We start from the raw sequence: 22,423 nt of genomic DNA, 5'->3' as shown, positions 1-22,423 counted from the left end.
AGCATGTCACCCTGATTAAATGGGACAACTGGGAAGTATGAGATTATCCTCTTGAATGCCTTAAATTGGGATGGGACATGTAAAGACTTCAGATCTTTGTCTGACTACTTATCTCATGAAGAGAGTAAGACATCTTTGGTTGTGATAGCAAAAAAAAATTGGGTAGGAAGCTCCTTGAGTCTCAAAATAGGTAGTAATATCTCCCTCTGATCTCATTTTTTCATAGTATATGGGGTGTTGGAAAATTAGGTACTCTTCCATATTTGACATAGAACATAGAGGATCTAGATTCAAATGATTTGATTTTAGAGCGTAGTATGATATTATTGGACTCTAGAGGTCTTCTAGACTCTAGAGCTTCAATGTTTATGCATGTTGGTTCAAATACGTGTTAGTAATTATGCTTGGTGCCATATAGCTATATTCAACTTTAGCTTCTATATACATGAGAAAACTTTGTATATTGTGTCATGGTTTGTATTTACACAGATGTAATTGATAAATCCAAACCATGACACAAAATATACAATGTTTTCTCATGTATATAGCAGCTAAAGTTGAATATAGCTAAATGGCACCAAGCATTATATATATATATATATAATGCTTGGTGCCATTTAGCTATATTCAACTTTATCTGCTATGTACATGAGAAACATTATATATATATATATGTGATTTTGTTGTTGATGGATTCAGTTTTTTGTATATCGAGTCATGGTTTGGATTTACACAGATGTAATTGATCGTGATTATTAATTACATCTATGTAAATCCAAACCATGACACAAAATGTACAAAATTTTCTCATGTATCTAGCATCTAAAGTTGAATATAGCTAGATGGCACCTAGCATTATATATATGTGTGTGTGTGTGATTTTTTTGTTGATGGATTCAGTTATATCAATATGTCCAATTCTAATAACATCACTGTGGGTTATTTGCTGTGGTGAATGGTACATTATTGATTGCTATAGTTTTAAGTCCATCTTAAATTAATTGTGTCGATATATGAAAGATTTATTAACCTAAGTTGCGGTGATCTTGTTAACATTTCGAAGGGGTGTCGTTACTACTAAATAAGTGTATGTTCATGCAATCTACTATCTTCTGCAAAAGAAAGTTAATGTTATGTATTTCTCAAATTCAGAGATGCATCATTATGTTCAATAATGTTGTGTATTTTTATAATATCATGGTATTGGAGTTGATAAAATTATCAAAGGGGGTGTGTCTACTGGAGTGTGCAATGTGTGGTAAACCTTTGCTTGGAACGAAGTGGAGTTGTGTGGAAGCAAAAGATTAGGCATACACCACATTGGCTAGTTTAGTGAAGTTTAGTTTAGTTTAGAGTTAGTTTAGCTTTTTATTCATGAGCTATTTTAAGTGGGAGGGTACGTATCCCTAGTGAATTAGGGAGCTCATGCAGGTAAGTTTCTAGTCTAGGTAGAGGGCACAAATCTCAAGGAAGGGGTTGCATGCTTACATGCTCCAGTTTGTTTTGTAATGGAGGTGCTTGGCACTCTTATCCATGTAACTAGGATGCACTAGTTGGCCATGCTAGGGTGATGGTTTGGCTAAGTCACCTTGAGCAGTTTATGAATGTGACTGGATACATTGTATCTTCCCACTTCTTTAGTTCTATAAAAGAGATGCAAGGCACATCACTGAGATGAATACTGAGTTTTTGTTTTGAGCTATTGAAGTGTAATTCTTCCTTCAGTAATAGAAGATATATGTGATTGAGTTTAGATCTGTGTATTTTTGTTGTTTGAATTTTCTAACAATATGTGTTTGTATAATTATGTAATTAGATTTGCTATTGAAGTGTACTCTCTAAGTCAGATGTGATCCCTCAATCGAGTTCCTAAGTCAGAGTATCCAATCTCCAAGCCATTCCAACCATGTCCTCTCCTTCTTGTAGTTCACCTTCTGATGGCCCATCTCCAAGAATCAGTTAGATGGGTTCATCTTCTCTTGCGTCCGTTAACTTGTCAAATGGTTTGACATCCCTTTGGTAATCGACGTCAACTATCCAGTGAAGTTGTACAGTCATCAAATGCCATGTAGAAATCCCCTCCTTGCTGTCAACTCTCTAACTGACATCAGACTATGTCCTTCATTGAATGTAGTCGATCTCTTGCTTTGGTTGTCAACATATGTGCACTAGTTGATATGCTAATTGACTTTATAGTTGATTTTCTTTTACTCTGTTTTTCTTTATCAATTAGTTGATTTATTTCAATCAACTTCCTCAGTTGATCCAACCTCTAGTCTGTAGACGTCTTGTAGTCAATCCAAGTTTGGATCATTGTCAGAGGGAGGTAATATCCCTTTGTTCCCTTCCTTGATTCGGTATGCAACACACAACATCATGAACTTAGTAAGGTTGAATTGCTTAATAGCCAGTCTACCAGAAAGAGCATGTTGAACATGAGAATTAAGAAGTGGAGGTGAGTTTTTACCTCATACCATCCTTGTGAAGTCTATAGATGTTGAAGTATTCATCATATTGTGTTCTAGCGAAATGATATGGTTTGCCCATGATCATGTCATAACAACTAAGTTGAGTGGTATCACAATCCATTGTCTCATCGAAGGACCTGATGAAAAATGTAAGGGAGCACCTTTGAGTGATTAGTGTAGGCTGTCTAGGGTTTTTGACCCATTCGAGTTGGTATGGCTTAGGATGAAGTGTGATTGGCAGCTTTAGGTCCTCTACCAATTGTTGGGGGACCCAGTTGTTTTGAGTTCATTGATCATAGTGATAGAACTAAGTTTGTCCTTGATATGACAATTATGGGTGAACAAAGATTCTTCGTCACTGCTAGTGTACACTGGTGATGAAGACAAAAATATGGATCTGTAGAAGATGTACTGATGGTGTCTACATTTTTATCTTCAGAGGGTTGTTATTTCTTAGTGAAGAAAACTTGATCCTTCTTAGTGGCTTTCACGTGTAGAACTAAACATTCCTTATGATAATGCCTACACTGTTGGTGGTAGGACTCAGAAGCACCACTTTGTCTTCTTCTATGTGCCAACAATGGGTGTGGAGCTAGGAGAGCTATTGTTTGGACCATTGTTGTTGTGCTAACTATTGGCATAGGGTTGAGGAGAGGAAGCAGGTTTCTTTTGATTGTTGAGATTGGGTTTAATCAGCATGTCTTCTATTTTGGAGGCAAGCTGAAATGTCTGTTCTGAAGAAGGAAGAGGAAAAATGTTCAAGTCCTTCCTAAGTTGAGGTAACAAATCATAAATGAACTTAATATAGAGGACCTCTTTAAAGTAACTTGCCCTAAACTCGATAAACAATTTGTTGAAGTCCTATATGAATCGGTGGATGATCTATTGAGTGATCTGAGAGAGTTGGAGCCACTTTGCCAGCAATTCATAGAAGTAACAAGAGCTGTTGTACTCGAGAGAGTGTTTGAATGGGCAGCTATCTTGGATAGCTATGCAGTGTTTAGTTTTTGCAGTTTAATATAATGTTGCATATTCTCTCCATTCTCTTCTGTGCTTTTAATTTTGTCTACACTATAGTTTTCTACAATACAAGGTCTGTGAAATAGTGCAACAATTTTGATCTGCCAAATGGCTTATGATAGAGGAAGGAAAAGTTACCAGCATTGCCAATATATTATGTTATAGACTAGCATCTCCTAGTAAGGGAGATGTAATTATGTGTCCAAGTAGTAGTCACATGCATACATTTCTTTTCTGCATGTTGTCTTTTTAGCCCAACTGTAACTGCTTAGTTTTGTGTTCCTTACAACATTTGGGTTTTAAATTTTGTCATCTGTCTTCTGGATTTGTCTCTTGGATTTCTTTCCCAGTTATATATCTACACTTAAACATTTTGTATGGATGGGAGAGAAGAAAATAAAAGATAGTGGTTTTTTTCTCTGGATGTTTATGAAGATGATATTGTAGATTTATTTTCTGAATCAGATATATTCCCTTGTGATTCTTGATTTACTCGCTTTTGTTGCTGGAAATCAGTCCAAAACTCTGCATTTACAGAATTAAGGTCATAGATGCACATCGGTCTTTTAGCATGCTGATTCTGAGCAATGTACCTTAATTTTTTGTCCTTTATGATCCGTAGCTGGGGGTTAACTTTTTAAAAACTTTTTGGAAAGTCAAATGAGGTCAACTTATCTTTGGTCATGTTCTGCCAGCTATGAATACCACTTGTATCATCCTTGATAGAAACCTTCAAGACATTTGGTTGCAGGTTAATGACCTAACGTACAAGGCGTCTACAGAAATGGTCATCATGGGAGAGATCATGCCAAAATTCATGTAATTTTCATGCTGTTGCAACTGTGAAGACTGTAGATTATCTCAAGTAAGGGACATGAAATGACGATGATGTTTGGATTTTGAAATGAAGACGCTACAGGTATGTGTTTTCATGCATGACAATATCCAAATCATGGCCATATAATCTTTCAACCATTTTCCTTTTATCATCGAGGATTAAATTTTCTCTATGTAGCAGCATTTATCTTTCCTTTAGTTTTATTTAGAATTTACACACTTTTGTAGGTGACATATTCTTGTTGTTTATTCACAATTATGGCTACTTTTGTAACCGATTTGATCATTTAATTGATGTGCTATATGCCATGGAAATAATCTTGGGAATGTTTTGCTTGAACCTTAAAAAGTTCTTTATAATGTCATTTCTCAAGATGTTATGAGGTTGTAGTGTCGTGCTCTCGTTGTTGTTGTTCTAGAGTGGAAAAATCATACATACTCCCTACATGTCAGCATACTACTTTCTACTAGGAGAGTGTATCTGTGAAACTATTTTCTTCTTTGTAAAGTTTTTATTTGTAGAATTTACTTTCTAAGATAGGTTTAGGCTAATTTATAAATTTATTCATTATTGTCAACTGCACTAGAAGCCTGTATCTCAACCAGACCAGGAGCAGCAGCAAGATACACAACAATGCAAACAGGAAATTGAACCATCATCACAACCAGCTGCAGAACATGAAGAAGAGCAATTGCACGAAGCCCAAAGTGAAGCTCTTACAACAGAGTCAAGTTCTAGACCAATTTCAAGTGGTGATAATAGGAAGGTTTCCTGTGATGAAATTCAACTGGTAAGTCACAATAATATGAGTTCATGAATCACAAATTTTTGGTTATATGCTAATCATTTAGAGTTTCGTCATGAAGGCTAAGTGTTTATTGCAATATTGCATGAAGCCAATAAAGTTGACTATATTGCATTGCTGAAGAAGTGTGTGATTCTGGTCTCTCAAGGAATCGATAGTGTTGGGACCAGTTCAATTTCAATACATATTAAATGCACCTCAATAGAGCTGTACATTGGAGCTTTGAAATTTTGAAAACTATTTGATGTTTGAATCAGTGTTGCACGATCCTTCCCCCCCCCAGGGATCCAAGGCCGAATCGTGTCCTGTATGGATCCTTGGCTGATCCTCCGGCGGAACTGCAGATCTGAAAATCGAATCCTTGGTTCTGCTGATTTGAGGCGATTCCTGGAAATCTGGAACTGTGCAGGCCCGATCCACGGTTCTGGATTTCCGATTTGTGGATCTGGAAGAGGATTCACCTCGGATCCGTGGAGGATCAGGCACAGATCCGGACAGATCCTGAGCAGATATGGAGGTCAACAGGGGGTTTTGTGGGGGCCCGATTTTTTTTTTTATAACTTTTTTCTTTGACTTAAGTTGGGTTGGGGCTTTCAAGGCACTCCCAAGGTGCTCCCTTGATGCTCCTTAGATGCTTCCTAGATGCTCCCTATTGGTAATGTTAAATTCTACTTAAATTTTTAACATTACCATGAAATGACTCAGGATGTTCAAGAGTGGTTCCAGCCTCATTAGACTTCATATGGAGAAAACAAAATTTCATATCCTATTCAAAATTTAGCAGTCTTAACAGTTTTCAGGAATTCAGGATCAATGAGATTGTGGCATTTCATTAGATTATATCATGTATGAGGGTATGTGATTGGCATTTAATCAAGAGCACCAAACCCTATATGTACCCTAGTGTTGGTGGTGTTAATTGTTGAACTCCTTTGTCATGGCCTTAGCAAAAATTTACCTTTCAATCAAGTCAAAATCATTGATCAAGCATGTTAAGTTTTATCTAGCATATTTTAAGGCTTGGATTAGGTAGTTTGATCAAAATTGGGCAATGTTGACTAATATCCTTAGATGATCGAGGTAGAGGCAAATGCTAGACAAGAGGAGAAGAATCTAGATTCTAGATGGTCGATTCTCGAATAATTAATCATTGATGTACAATAGATGCCATATCTATCTTGATTTATGTACATATATGCATGTTTTCATATCTTCTACAACTAATTTGGTATTTTGGATTTTTTTTGAATTTAGTTGCATATATATATATATATATATATAGTAGACGTTTCGCTTCCTATATTTTTGGAAAATGATGCTTCCGATGCTTCGCTTCCAAAAAATGTCCCCGCTTCGTCCCTGCGTCGTGCAACATTGATTTGATCTATGACATGAGCCGTGTGATCCTATTTCCAACATAAGATGAAATCATCTGTAGTGGAGGAATGGGAAAACACTTTCATAATCTTTCTTAAGTTTTATGATGACTTAGTGAACTTTTCAACTATTTGTGCATCCCCTTATACATGAGCTTTTGATGCATTTCTGCCTCTTATAGTTTAAACTTTATTTGCTTTAATCTTTTTACACAATTACATTACAGGTACAGAATTTGATAGAAAGATGTCTACAGCTATACATGAATCAAGGAGAAGTAATAAAAACTCTATTGAACCAAGCAAAAATAGAACCAGGTTTTACAAGTCTTGGTGAGTTCTTTTTCTCTCAGTATTTTTTTTTATTCTATTATGCTGTTGGACATACCTTAGTGATATATGTCTTTTTTATTTGTCTAGTTTGCATTTTGTTTTCCATCACAGTTTTTTATTTTCTTTGTCTCCATTTTCAGTCCCCCTTGACATTTTCAGTTTTTAATCTGGATTGAGAATGACCGACTTTATACAATTGATTACTTTTTATTTGCTGAAATTTCAGTGGAAATTCAATGGGAACTTGTGTTTCTTGTTTGGAATAAATTCTGCATAAATAATAGCTCTTGCAACACAATGATTTACAGTTATTTCTGAAAATGTAGGCTAAGGATTTTTACCAACCATTTATTACAAAGTGAATAAGAATTGAATAACACAAGCAGGGAACTTCACATGATCAAAATAAAGGTAGAAATTATGTTCATTTGAACATAAATTTTCCAATGATTTGAAGGAAGTTAATCCATCAAGTTAATGATCTTGAGAAATTGTGTAAATTTCTTGTAGATAAATTAGATATAAAAAGCATTTTTACCAATATCTGTCTTCCTTTCTGTTCATATGGAACTCTTCCATTTAAAGAAAACCTCCACTATGGTCATTTGTGACACTGGCCTCTTCTAGATAATACATGATACAATCTAGCGGGACAGGATAGAGAATCCCTATCCAGAATATTCAATATTGGGCTTTTATTTAGCAGATTTACTGTTCAATGATCACATTCCTCGCAAGGAAGAATGATCATCCTTGGGCAATACACTATTTCTCTTATACTTTCATCCTCAAGTACTTAGGAATCATTTTGGGTGTATAAATCCCTGATATACAAATGGAAGAACTCTATTTTTGCACTTAAATTTTTAAGGGGAATTCTTCTCTCACTTAAATGAGGAAGAAAAGTTCGTTTATAATTCAAGCTGTCCATCTCCCTGTTTACTATGGTGTAAATTATATCATCCATTGCAAAGTCTTATTTAATAAAAAGGGGACTGACATGTTTACTTGTTTAATGTAAAGTTATATTGTCTTTATGTATTGTGTTACGTCTAATTATAAGTGTTTATGAGTGGGAGTTGTATAGAGACAAGCAGGGAATTGTATAGTTTTGTCATTTTCTGTGAGTCGTACAATGGGTATGTATTTCCTTTGAGTTCTAAAGGCATGATTTTTTTACACTTTTCTTATAATAATGATGAGGCCATGTTCTATATTTTCTATTATATGTGATTGTCGACTAGAGTGCATGTGGTTAGATTTGTGCATTGATTTCTACTTTATTGCTCTATTCTTTTCATACTATTTTGAATCTTATAACAAAGTAGCTGAACCTCGTGATAGGCTCCATTGACATAGGACCACATACATTTCAATGCACCAGGGTCAACACTTCCTTGGACCTGGTTTTATTGTAAGGAAAGGCTGCCTTTACATGCTTGCCAGGTGCACATCCTTTACACACACCCTCCTGCTTCACCCTGATCTCCGGAAAATTTGTGACCATCTCTTGCAACAGTGTTAAAGCCTTGTAGTGTAGATGTCCCATCCTCTTTTGCCATACCTCACTCTAGCTATCATTGTCATGCACCAGGGCCTTCACAAGATGTCTTATGAACATATATAGGTTGCTCTCCCTGATCCTTATCACACGCCTCACATTCGGATTTGCTCCTCTCAACCTCACAAAATTTTTATCTCCCATGAAGTTGATGTCAAGTCCCTTGTCCACCATGGCCAAAACAGAGAGCACATTCTTTTCCAACCCTGGTGCATATAACACCTCCTTAACCTCCATAAGACTCCTTGAGTTTAACGGGAATTGTATATTGCCAACACCCTCTACTGCATATCTCGCATTATCTCCAAGCTCTACATGAAGATTTCAGTGCTTCTTGGCGAAGCTAGTAAAGAGGTCTCAAGATCCCGTTATATGATGAGAAGCTTCACTATCCACAATCCACACACCATGAGATATGGTACCAAAAAAGAAAGAGACCAACACAAACTCATCCATCTGCATTGCTGTTGTTGTAGATGTTTTCCCTTTGCCCTCCTTGTTTGGACACTGTCCAACATAGTGACCGAACTTGTGAAATGCAAAGCACTTCATTTTGCTCATGTCCTTCTCCTTCTTACCCTCTGAAATTCCTCCTCCACCCTGGTTGTGCTTGGCCTTTCCCTTGCCCTTCTTTACTTGCCCAACAAGAGCAAGGTCCTCCGCATTTCTACACTTGCGTTGCTGTTGTTGTAGATGTTTCCCTTTGCCCTCCTTGTTTGGACATTGTCCAACATAGTGACCGAACTTGTGATATGCAAAACACTTCACTTTGCTCATGTCCTTCTCCTTCTTACCCTGTGAAATTCCTCCACCACACTAGTTTTGCTTGGCCTTTCCCTTGCCCTTCTTTACTTGCCCAACAAGAGCAAGGTCCACCACATTTCTACACTTGTATTGTCCACCAATGATAGAACTTTCCCAAATTTCATTTTGGGTAAAGTCATCCCATAACCGACCCCAATCTAGAAGCTGTTGTCTAGGAAAGATCCCCTCCACCAAGGTGGTCGATTGTTTAGCACAACCCTTCAGAGCTACTTTTACAAGCTCAAATTCATTCACAACTTCTCCAATGGCTGATAGCTCATCACGAGCCTATTTAGTATTGAATCCTGGTGAGATAAGAAGTCTCAGTCTTAAGTGGGCTGAATTAGAGAAAAGAGAAAGAGAAATTTGATTTGTGGACAAAAGATGGCTTGATCACCAATTGGACTATGGATTCTTAAGAATGACTAAAACTTGCAAAGGAGTAAGAATATTTTGATGCCCTAGCAACAAAGCTCTAACTATTACCTTTGTGAGGGATCAAAATTCACGTGGCAGAGCTATTGTAAGATCACCCAGGGGATTGTAATTCACATATCATACAATGAGTAATGCATGCAATAATATGGCCAAGCTTCCATATAATTGATATTCAACAAATTAGGGCATAATTAAAAAACCATAGACCATTAATTTCTTCCATACATTAGACAAAATCAGAAATTTTCAATAATTAAGGCATTACAAGACAATATGCAGATACAATCCAATCATTGATCCAAGGCAACTTCTCCAAAGACAAGAATATAGCTCCAATACAAAAAATGCTCCATAGATCACATCTCTCCAAAGGTACAAGAAGGCCAAAATTCTCCAAGAAAGGCCGAATTGTCCCAAGTGATGATGATGAATAACAATGATCCTCTCTTCTATATATATGAGGAGGATAAGTTCTAAGAATTAGCCTACAAGCCCCTAATGACAACTCAAATCATAAAAATGCCTTGGGTTACAAGCCAACCCACTAGCTTTGACCTAAAATGCAATGGTAAGCCCACACGTGTGAGCTGTTAACCTTCTAGCGCTGACGTCATGCATGAAGAGTGTTCCAATGCCAATCATTGATGCTACAAGGTGCCAAGTGTGATGAAGTAGCATCTGAAAATCATCATTTGAGGGTTGGCCCTCAATTTTCCATCAATGGCTCTCTATGGTCCCCAAAACCCAGCTGGGGTACCCCAAAGGGTCTCCTGGGTGCAGGGGGTGCCCAAAGTCATATGTGATGTGCTACTGCTACTTGGAGACCCAAGGCACTCAATGCTTCACCTGTGGGTGCCAATACACTTCTCTAATGGCCTAGGTACCTTTGGATAAGGTGCCCAAGTTATGGGTTGTTGAACCACTTGACAATCACAGCATAAAGTCTAGTGAAAGCAACTAGTCATCAGGGACAATAATCATTATTGCATCTAAGTGAACCAAGCTTAGATGTAATGGGCTATTTAACTCTTAAAATAAGATTCCCTTCCAAAATCAAGGCCTTGAGCTCGCAATGGTGTTTCCTCCCTAGGAAGGAGTGGCTAAAGGACAACCCTAAGTAGGTGTTTCTTGCCCCTAAGGGGAAGTAACATTTCCTCAATCCACCCTTCAATTGATAGGTGTTAGTGAATAATAATGATGGTATGGAGGGGAGAAGACTTCATGGCCAAGTGCCATGGTCAAAGGGACCAACATGATGGGGATCCACATCTTGAGTGTATAGACATGGGGAGGGAGCAATTGTGGATGCAGGAGTTACCAACTTGGCCTATGTTTTTCCACCCCTCCTGTGTGTCTTTTACTTTTTCTTGATTTTTCTTTGTATTACTGCTTGTAGCTCAAATGGTTAGAGCTTGCTTTGAATGATGTATAGCAATTCTATCTTAAGGGCGAGTCATTTCATTGCTCGTCAAGGTTGGGACCTGCAAGGGTTCATTTTATGATGTAATGGAGCAACATGTGCTCAAGAATCGGGTGATGGCCATAAGGAGTGAGGTAGAGCTCATGCTAGGCTTTTGCCCACGTGCTAATTTGTATGCCCTGACCATCTTTTGCATTTTGATATTCTTTCTTTTGATTTTGTTTTGTGGCCATGATATGCTCTTTCTTTTTCTTTTAGCTGCATCAACCTCTTAGGGCAAAGTTTTGGGCCCTACCTATGTATAAGGATGTATGGGTGCCAAAACCCAAAGAGCCAGTGGTTAGTTGAACCCGATGAGTGGATGTGAGATAAGGGTTTGTAATGTATGATGGTAAGTGGTAAGTATAGAATATGGATAGATAGAACTACACTATCTTAATCAGGGTTTTTCAAGTAGTGCCCCTCCTATACCCTTTGGGCTATTAGGGGAGGTCCCACTAGACTAGGATTGAAGATTAACCTCCCATTTAAGGTGAGAGAACAAGATAACAGTAAAAAATCCTTCCTTCTTCCAGTTCACCCCATAATTCATATCAAATGCCCAAATACAAACAAGCATAAGCACCCGATTGCAAAATGAATAAAGTACCTTTGGATTGGAAGCTCACCTTCGTCCATGTGTTATTGCCAGATGGGTGAGAAGCATATGGCTAATGCATGTGGTAGAGATATAATGGCACATCATCAGCGAGTAGTCGCTGTCAGGGATTGCATGGTTGGTTGACTAGATGTAAACAATAGGAATTTTTTTCTCTTATAGGGTTACCCCTTTTGGCGGGTAACATGGTTGACAAGAGAACATCTTGTGGAGAAGGTCGAGTAGGTCTCAGACCCCTTGAGGGCCAAGAGGGCTTGAGGAATGTGGCTTGGAAAGAGAGCCGAGAGGGATGAACAGGGTTGAGAGTGTTGAAAGGGCCGAGCAAGGCCAAGAGGGCTGAGCAGGGCACTAAGACGTGAAAGAACATGGAGAAACAAAGGAGATCTGCGTGAGTAATATTGCAAGTTTGTTGTGAATGAGATACTCAATTTTGTCGGGTCCGAGGAAAGAGCATGGAACAACAAAGGAGATCTGCATTAGTAATATGGCAGGTTTGCTGTGAGTGAGATACTTACTTGTGCCGGGTCCGAGGAAGGAGCACGGAGCAAGAAAGGAGATCTGCATGAGTAATATTGCAGGTTTTCTCTGAGTGAGCTACTCAGTTGTGCCGAGTCTGAGGAAAGAGCATGGATCAACAAAGGAGATCCAGATAAGCCAGATTGAGGACAGATCTAGGGCTTGATTCGCTGGATCAGATCTAGGGTAATTGTTGTATATGTAATTTCCTCGAGGGCCATTATCCTAGTAAGGGAGCTTGAGTAGGTTCTGAGAAGAATTTAATGAAGAACTGTTGATTGGGCAAAACTTGTGTGTAATATGTTTACTGTGCATGATCTGATTGCTGGTTTTATAAGTTCCGTTGTGCTAAATTTGTTTCTAGTGAGGCACATTAGTGTGTTTCAATTAATTAGCTGGGTTAAGCGACTGTTACTAGATCTGGTATGTGTGTGTGCACCAGTGAAACATGAATCTTTGATCACTCGCGATAAACTCTGCTCTTCCCTCAAACAATTCGATTCAACTATGGGCGAGTCAAACTCGCGTTGACTGAGTTTGACTCATGGCCAACGTGAGTTTGACTCGTGACTCATCGACTAATTACGATTTAGGCGACTGAGGTGATTTTCAGCCCTAGACTCGGTGAGCAGGGGTTTTGACTTCTAGCGTTGCCACATTGTTTGCTGCGTAGTTTAGTTAGGTTAAAAATTAGACACTAGTCTGTAACTCACTTCTCACTGCTCAGGCCCGACAACTCATACGCCGAGAAGGTAATAGAGGCATGGTTTCAATTTCAGATTACTCCGCATAGAGGCGTAGTGTAATAGAGACGTAGTGTGCGGTGTGTTCCAGCGTTAGCTTCAGCGTGTGCCCTGTCATAGATTTTAGTAGCAAATCATTATCGTCTCATTTCAACAGCAATCAAGAGATTTCAGTTACCGCTTTTTTACTGATTAGTATGCAGTATTTTATAAACTTTTAGAAGCAGATGCTTCTGGTTCTATGTAGTCACTGGTTAGGAGTTAGTACTCAGTACTTTGGATCATGTTTGGACTCATAACATATATGAGATACTTATTCATTCATGATATTTTGGACATCTATTGATATTATGCATTGTTTGGACATGGCTTTATTGAATATTGATGAAAATGTTTTTTTAAAATTCAATATATGTGCATATCTTTATTTATTGAATATACTGATTTTTTCCTGACTTTTTCCTGATTTTTTCGTGATCCAATTAAAACTTTTCGCTCTTTTGCCTCGCCGATTTATTGCCGATTCCGAGTCTGGTAACATTGGTGTGCATTGAGTCTAGCGAACAAAAGTCTAACATTAGCGGCCCCCCAATCCATAAAATGTGGGACCACAAGCCCACATGCTATCCACCAGTGTTGGTTAACTTACAACAACCCATCAAGGATGAATAATAAATGACTTAAATGACCACTAGGACCACAAGTGAAGTTAGCCAACTTATCTCCAACATATATAATAAGCAAGCTTTCTTGTATATTCTTGTATCCAAAATATCGTGGTCATATTTTAATGATATTTTATTTCATGGTCAGAATGCATACTCTTTCAGGAAAAAGACGGGAATAGTAGATTTTGGGAAACTTTTGGTTGTTCTAAATAAAAGAGAAATATAATAAACTAGTGCTTAGCTAAATTTGGTTCACAGTTAGCTATATCAGACTGCAAATTGAAAATGTTATCTTGGAGTATGAAGTAAACACTTGTGTCAATGGCTGTCCAGATTGTTACAGAACTTCCTCCATTTGATGAAAAAAATTGTTGGGCCTTGGGTAAAGAATATGCGGTAGAGATATTTTGATGCAATGGAACATTTTGATTTTATAGTTTGCTATTAATTGGTAGAACTTCCCAAAAGAGGATTCAATCATCTCCATTTGTTTTATGATTCAAGCAATTATTGAAGTTTTAGAAAGGCATCCGCAGTTTGGTTTTCTTAGTTTCTTGTGCACAATCAATGGTTGAGAAGAACAGCATTTATTGTTACAGAAGTTTAGCATATTTCTATTGCTATTGGAACAATTTCTCTGAAGTATGCTATAATGCAAGAGGAATTGTTACAATTGTATGGTAAATGCTACCCATCAGAAGAAAATTTTCAGGGAAAATACCATCCTCTGTTAATATTATGGTTGTGGGGGCCCTAGTTTGATATGGTTGGAGCAATAAGAGATACTTCTGATGGTGTTTTCTTATTTAGAGGTCAAAATCCCATATCTTTTGCTTTTATATATACTAGCCAAATCTGATCATGGCAAGTTTTTGATGTTTCATGAAAATTTTCAGGGAAAATACCATCCTCTGTTAATATTATGGTTGTGGGGGCCCTAGTTTGATATGGTTGGAGCAATAAGAGATACTTCTGATGGTGTTTTCTTATTTAGAGGTCAAAATCCCATATCTTTTGCTTTTATATATACTAGCCAAATCTGATCATGGCAAGTTTTTGATGTTTCATCTTCTTCCAATCCAGTCTTATATATCAAGTATTTTTCATGCCTATCAGCTAAATCAGATTCCCTTAGGGGGTTTATTTCTCAGCAAATGATTACAAATTATAGAAAACTAGGTGCAATCATGGTCTCTGACGTTCCAAACCTTGAGAGTGTTTGGTGTCATCCACTAAAATTTAGGGGTTTATGTGATAGTTTGCAAATGCCAGACAGAGAATGGTCAAAACTGACTCTGTGATTGATAAAATTTTAAATAACTTGTTTTGCCTTATCTTACTTGACTTATTGAAGAGGATATACTATGTGTTTGTCTAGGACGTGCCTGTGAGTAAAAAATTCACAGACAGCATTTTATTCAGGGATCCATGACAGCTTCTGAGCTGAACCTTGAAGTAAACAAATTTAAATATTTCTCTTTTGGCAACTAGAAAGGTACTAAAGTGGTGATTCCAAACATATCGTGATCTAAAGTTTAGACAATTACGGTGCCCATTTAGTTCAATGTTTAAGAAAAGTGGCAAGGACTTTAGTTATGACTCCTAAGCCCTACTTCTAGTTTGCTATGCCACTGAGTACCCAGCAATTGCTATTTTTATTTTGATGCGTTGAATAACAATGTAGCTTATAGTGGCGTAGTACCAAAATTCAGAGATCTTATGCGAATAATGATATTTTGCATTCTATATTATTATGTGATGTTAATGCTGGTGATGGACTACGATTTTCAACGAAATTTCTGGTCCAGTAAGTTCGTTTCCTTGAAAGTGTGCAGCATAACACAACAGTCTAAAGCAATGTTTACCATGAGTTTGACAAGGCAATTTCAATAATTTTTACGTTCACTTTGTTTGGTGCCTAATGTTTGTTTTCTGACTGAATAATGAACATTGTCTTGAAGCATGGCCAAAAGTGTAATGGAATATTATCTGGACAATTATGTGACTAAGATGTATGATAAGGATAAAATTGCAGTGTGGCAGAAGTTAGAAGAACAGAACCGTGACTTCTTTAAAGCTTATTACACAAGGTTGAAGTTAAAGAAACAGATCATATTATTCAATCGTTTGCTAGAACAACAGTATCAGCTTATGAGACTACAGGTGCCACCAACTGCTCCTTTGGTTCCTATGCAAAATGGCATGCACCCTTCACCTGGTAAATTTTCTTGACCTCTTCTATCTCCTTGTTTTGTTGCCCCTTTTATTGGCATCTGATTGTTGGAATTGTCATTACTCATTTTCACCCTATTTGCAGTGCAGTCCAGCATCTACCCATGGGGTACCCTGTCTTGCCACAGCCCCTTCTTCCAGCAACTGGACATCCCCATCTAGTTTCCATGTCATGTGGACTATCTAGTCCAGCTGTAGTGAATGGAATTCCAGCTCAGGGAAATTTTCAGTCAATTCGGAGGAGCTCTGCAACAGAGTAAGACTTATTTTCTTCCTTTAGTTTCTCAAATTGAAAGTTAATGCTCTTTTATAGGTTTTAATTCATAGGGAGGCCATTTTACAGCTGAAGAAGTGGTCTTGATATAGTGGCTGCTGATGCAGTAATATGACGGGCAGTTCTATGGAAGTAGGTTCTGCTATGCAAACACCTTGCGGTGGTGTATCATCTATGACTGACATGTCATTAAGTCCAGCTTCAGCCATGTCAAGTAGTCATTTCCCCTTCAATTCGACTGATATTTCAGGCATCGGTACAAATCTTATGCCCCTTGATGTGCCATTCTTATCTGGTGACACAGCAGGTCCAAATGGAGTTGGCACATTACAGGTTGTCCCAGACGTTGGAGGAGGCAGCCTAAGGGACTCACTCAGATCACTTGGACAGCTGCCGCGGAATTTTAGTCTTTCAGACCTTACAGCAGACCTAACAAATGGAGGAGGTATTATGGTGTTACATTTTTTGGTTGTTTTTCCCTTTTAAGTAAACTAGATCATTATAATACAAATAAGCAGCTTTTAACTTCAACATGCCTTGACAACCGGCTCTTGATAGTGGGAAAATCATTCACTTCTTACTCAGCTATCTTCAATACTTTTATTGAGGTCAGCAAAAGGAAAAATTATTTAAATCTATATATTAGGCAAGTACTAAGAACCCAGAAACAAGTTAGCAAAATAAAAACTCTGGATAGACATTTGATATGTACATTTTTAACCATATAAAAGCAGCATGTTTTGCTGGGATTATTTCCTGTTTAGAACACAAGGAATAGATGAGGAAATAAAGACACACAGTTACCAACTTACCTCATATCTATGACCTCTAGGCTATTCAGTTGTTTGAGTGTTGACTTCTTTATGGTACAGATCTGAAGCTGAAGAAATTGCAGCTAGGTGCCAATAGCATTGATAATCTGATGCTGTTTGAAAGCACTCAAAGCTTGGTGAAAGATCACTAACCATCGTGTTAGGGGATGGATTGCCCTCTTCCATTCCTTCCATTGTGAATGATGCATCTGTTTCTCACCTTAGCCTTTCTTGCTGCACGGCCACAGTCTAAATACATATGGACCGTAGTGGCATCATGGAACATAGAAAATTTTGCTGGAGAGATATAGACTATAGTATGATCAATCAGAATGAGCACCAAGGATCCCTACATTTTCTACACAAGCTGAGAGTTTGAGGGAAGATTATGGCATTTCCTTCATCTTCTTTAGGAAATCCATTTCTGAGGGAAATAATGTCATTTATAACTTGCTTGTGGGTGATAGGCTTGACATTGAGGTGGCCATACTCCTATAGATGGAACTTCTTTCCCTTGCTATTGCTAATTTGCTATAAGCCATATTATTAGACTTGGATGAGTCAACTTAGCTTGGCAGATTCAGATGGTTTTTTTGGCCAAAACCAGTCCAACTCAGATGCCCACCGCTCCAGAGCTTGAGTCAGCATCTGATTCAGCCGAGTCACCTTCACATGGATGAGTTAGAAAAAATCTGACTTGGTCGAGTCTATTCAGCTGATGCATCAACATAATTAAAAAAATAAAAAAAGGAAGAAAAAATTAAAGTAATAAAACAATAAGCTCTCTATAGGTATAGAAGAGGGAGAACCTTGGATGTTAATTCCTAAAGTTGATGGATATATTTATCATTACTTTATTTAAACTATATTTCAATGTTACAAGTTAAATGAATAACCACATTCCAAGAGTTTTTCTGGTTGAATCAATTCCATCAGACCTCACATAGAGAGAATGTGGATATATTTTTGGCTTTCAACATATACGCAAAGCAAAGCCTTGTAAACCCTAAACTCATTTATCTGGTGATGTAAGATTAGATGGACTGATAAACCTTGTAAACCCTAGAGGATGATGTCTGTTAGATAGACTGGGGGTCATTTAATCCACTGGAGGTGGTTGAGTCAAGTGTTGAACCTTGAGGGGCACCCCTCAAGAGGGGAGCACATCCAGTGCAAAATTTGATCTAGAGGGCATTCTTGAGGATTCAACATATGCTAATGATCTTAAAGAGTCATGAGTCATGAATCGTGAGAAATTTTTGAGAAATCTTTGATCAATGCAAATTCAAAAATTTCACCTCAAGAGTCAACCTTGAGGTGTCCTAGATCAATTTCCTGTGAAGTTTCAGCCTTAGTGTTGAGTCAAACATAGAATATAGCATTATATATATTTCTTTTATGTCCAACCAAATACACAATGAAGCGCAAGAAAATAAACACCATACAAACTTCAAGAGAGTTATGTTTCCATCCCTTAGGGCATATTCCTCAAGTATAACAGATCTGAAAATAACTTACTAACACGTTTGTTGCAGACACAATTCTGCCCTCTACGCTTCCATATACTTGTTTGAGTGCACTTCAGGAGCGGGTTCGAGAAGGGGGGGGGGGGCTCTCCCCCGCAACCATGGTTATAAGCAACCATTCTACTCCAACCTCCTGAATTTGACAATTTGAACCAAGGTTACTTAGGAGCAGGAGCGGAAGCGAGAGCGGGGAGAGACATTTTCAAAAGCTCCCGGTTTGGGAGTGAATTGGGAGCGAATTTTTATATATTTTGATGCATATGTGTTAACAAAACCCTGTAGAATGATGAATTAGATATAAAAAGCATAAAAACATGGATTAAACCATATAACATCAATCATCTAGAAGTTTTAATCTTCATCAACCACATCCACAAGTTACAAGTTCTCATTTATATAACATGTAAGGGTTCACATGATCAAAATAGTATCAAGTGCAATGCATCTCTGAATCGAAAATACATCAACAAATAGGATCTAGATGGCCTCTAGCATCCAAAAAAATCATGCTACAATAGATAGATACATATCATCAAAATTGTTGCCTATCTTGGGATCTTTGTCATTAATATCACCCTCTAAGCAATTAACATAAGATAGAAAAAAACGTAACATGTCAAGTCAAAATTTTGTTTGAGTGATGGGTACAGTAGGGTCATGATAGAGGAGTTCGACGACAAATGTCACTAACGTCAAGGTACATAGAGGGCTTGGTGCTTTGATTAAATACAGGTTCCATACCCTAGTACATGACAAAATCCAATGGAAACATTGCAATCCCCCAATCCTGAAATCCTGAAAAACTGATAAGTCTGCTGGATTTTGAGTGAGATTTAAAATTCTACTTGCTCCATATGAAATCCAATGAGGTCAGAACCAATCTCAAACATCTTGATACATTTCATGGTAATGCTAAAAATTTAAGTAAAAGAATGAAATGAAAGATAAAGGAGAGTGTCACTTTCACTTTAAGAATTTAACATTACCATGATATGCATATCAGTACTAGGGCCATAGGCTTGAATATTAGGCTTTGAAAAACATTTGTGTATGGAACATTTTTGAGACAAAATTTGCAAATAAACTAGGCAACGATTTTTTTCTGCGCGCTCGGAGTGCGCTCTGAGAGCGGATTCAAGGGGGGAGGGGGGGCGCTTCCCCACAACCTTGGTTTGAACTTCAACGGATGGTTGATTCCCACGAATAGTGATGGGGCAATCAACGCTGCGAAATGAGAATCCAAGGCTTTGACTCCTAATTTCTAGGGTTTATATTTAAATACCAGCCTCTGACTTGAATAAAAAGAAAGAAATTTGCTAGGAGACTTCGATCTCTTGACTTGCCATTCTAACCATAGACCACACCCTCACCAATCAGAGGATTTTCTCTCAATCTTGTTGATTTTTGTAGCTCGGGCAGGTATTTCTAGCCTTGTGTCTCGACTAGAAGGACCTTGATTTGCTTCTTTAGGAGCTTGCATACGTCATGCAAGGCATGCATGTGAGTTGTGACAATTCCTAGTCTCAAGGAACCCCAACTGCAACAAATCTAAATCTACTTCACCTACTTGATTTTAATATACCTTATCAAGTTATTCTTTGAATACTGAAGCAAATTACTTCTACAGCGTACACTACTTTAATATTTAATTACATGAAACAAAAAATTGAGCAAAGAACAAGATACATAGGACACATTTATTTTTGGACAAAATAGTCTACGGAAAAACCCAATGCGGGAAAACCGGTGCAACAACTTTGAGGGTTTTCTATTATTAAGCTGTAATTCTAAATACAAATGTTGGATGCCCTCTCGACAATCCAGTGATAGAGAAAATACAATGGTGGAAAAACTGAATGTGTTTTACCTCACTTCACTCGGCAAATTTCCGCTGATCTGGCAGCAAAACTTGCTAACCTCGACTACCTCTGTTTTGGCCTTGTGTAGGCCCTGCATCAGCGTTATAGGCTCTCTGTCAGCTCTGCGTTGTCTCTTCTGCCTACTGCGGCAACCTTCCTGGCTGTTCCGACAGTTCCCCGACAGTTCCGACTTTCTATGTGGAGGGCAGCTTTTGCTTCTGTGTTGGCCCTTCTGGCTCTGTGTCAGGCCTGCGTGGGCCCAGATTGGCCCAGCGTTAGTCCTCTTGGCTGCTGCGCTACCTCCACTAGCTTCTCTTCGCCTCTCTATCAGTACTCTTGAACTATCCCTGCCCCTCTGCTGCAACTGATCACTCAGTTCGAATTCTCAGCTTCCTAGCCCCAAAAATTGAACTCTAGATCAATTTGTTCTCTCCGTGTGTGTTTCTAAATGAACCCAAAGCCTCCTTCTTATACTTTTCTCGTTGAGACTTCAACGACCAAGATTAAGTCTCTAATCAACGAATAAGATTAAAACTTGACTTGATCTGCCTTCTAGATCATTCTCACCCATATTTTGATTAATACCCATTAATACTTTAATTTTCCTAAGTTTAGACTTAGGAACCCCATTAAAAATAATAATTATTTTAATAAAATACAATCTCAGTGGAATTTCACCAAATGGTTTTTGGGTTCTTTAGAACTCATGTGTCTTAGCCTCTCCACTAATTTTCATGGCTAGAACACATCCGATGCTACCAAAAACTAACACTCCCTCTTAGCGAGGAATGTGCTCTAGCAATAATATCCAACTGCATGCTGCTATGTTTCTGAAGCACCTCCTTTCCGCACTGTTGCTGCCACCAACACTGTGCTGCTACTGGAACTGTACTGCTACCCATGACACTGCCACTGCCATTGCTGCATCTGTATTACAACTCCCTCTCAAATGCTGCATCTGCTATGTTGCTAGCACTGCCACTGCTAACACTGCATTCGTACTGCAACTCGGTTGCAGAGAGAAGCAATTGAAAAACATCCAAAATTATTGAACTTAACTGTGTTTAGCATAATACCATGAATGTTGGAATCTGACTACTACTAGTCTTTGACCCTTTGAATCTTTTGCGTTGTTGTTGACTCCTACACTATGCCAACTGCACTGCTGCCAACCTTGCTTTGCGCTAATCAGTCCCTGGTCTCAAGCTACTGCATCTGTCTCTCCAAACAATCCACTACATCATCTGACATTAAGTCCATCTCGCTAGTGCTAAATCTCGGGCTCCCGTAGTAAGGAATTGATCCAAGAGGTGGACTCCTCAAGGATCCTGCCCACATGCAGTCCCTCCGACTATAGCTCAATCTCACCCCATTTCCCTCCTGGAGATGCGTGGGCACTCATGGCAAACTCATCTTTGTCAACTTTGCTGGAGCAGCCTTAGGATCATGTTTCTCATCCTTATCCTTTTGCTTCAAAGGACACTGGGATGCAAAGTGACCCATCTTGCCACATCTGAAACATTTCACCTTCGAAATGTCCTCCTTCTTCTGTTTCTGCCATCCCTTTGATGCTAGAGTTGCATTCTCCTCCTCCTCCTTGGTCTTCAAGCCACTCCCACTGCTGCCATTGAGGTTGACCTTTACCAAGTCCCTCCTTAATTCCTCCTGTAGAAGGGCTGCCCACATCTCCTCCCATGAAGATAGTCTTTCCTTGTCCAATATACTTTGGACGAAGACTTGCCATTCATTCGAGACTCCATTCAGGGCCGTCCTCACCATCGCGGTAGACAGAGTAGACCCCACTGCAGCGAGCTGGTCTCTGGTGTCCTGAAGACGTTGAAGATAAGAGTTAACTCCTCCCTTCTGCATCAATGTCCGCTGCAACTTTTGTTCTAGGTACATCTTCCGCTGTTCGAAAGAGCCTTCATACAGTGAAGACAAAGCTTTCCACATCTCTCGGGTTGTATCCTTGCCCTGCAAGTGTGAGACCACATGATCTCGAACTCCATCGAGTATGAACCTCTTTGCCTTGCCATGTTCGACCTTTTGATCATTGTCAGCAGGAACAGCCA

The 22,423-nt window shown here is 38.5% G+C and overlaps 1 protein-coding gene across 10 annotated transcripts in view; it reads left to right on the top strand.

The window, feature by feature from the left end:
* LOC149158109 (uncharacterized) overlaps window positions 1-22,423 on the top strand; it is a 136,766-nt gene that overhangs the window by 65,216 nt on the left and 49,127 nt on the right. For 8 of the 10 annotated variants that reach the window (XM_089436125.1, XM_089436130.1, XM_089436128.1 and 5 more), the window contains 6 exons: window positions 4,240-4,407; window positions 4,913-5,116; window positions 6,735-6,840; window positions 15,684-15,866; window positions 15,971-16,136; window positions 16,262-16,599. In XM_089436125.1, coding sequence (XP_089292251.1) covers window positions 4,393-4,407; window positions 4,913-5,116; window positions 6,735-6,840; window positions 15,684-15,866; window positions 15,971-16,136; window positions 16,262-16,599 — 1,012 coding nt within the window. In that variant the 5' untranslated portion in view covers window positions 4,240-4,392. Of the gene's footprint in view, window positions 1-4,239; window positions 4,408-4,912; window positions 5,117-6,734; window positions 6,841-15,609; window positions 15,867-15,970; window positions 16,137-16,261; window positions 16,600-22,423 lie in introns of those variants that run through there. The other 2 variants (XM_089436132.1, XM_089436133.1) reach the window with 2 other exon arrangements.

Source organism: Pinus tabuliformis, chromosome 5_2 (genome assembly GCF_031772625.1).
Source record: "Pinus tabuliformis cultivar Carrire ecotype Pingquan chromosome 5_2, CPIR1, whole genome shotgun sequence".
Taxonomy (NCBI): domain Eukaryota; kingdom Viridiplantae; phylum Streptophyta; class Pinopsida; order Pinales; family Pinaceae; genus Pinus; species Pinus tabuliformis.
Note: the sequence above shows the minus strand (reverse complement) of the source record. Positions and strands in the feature narration are given on the sequence as shown.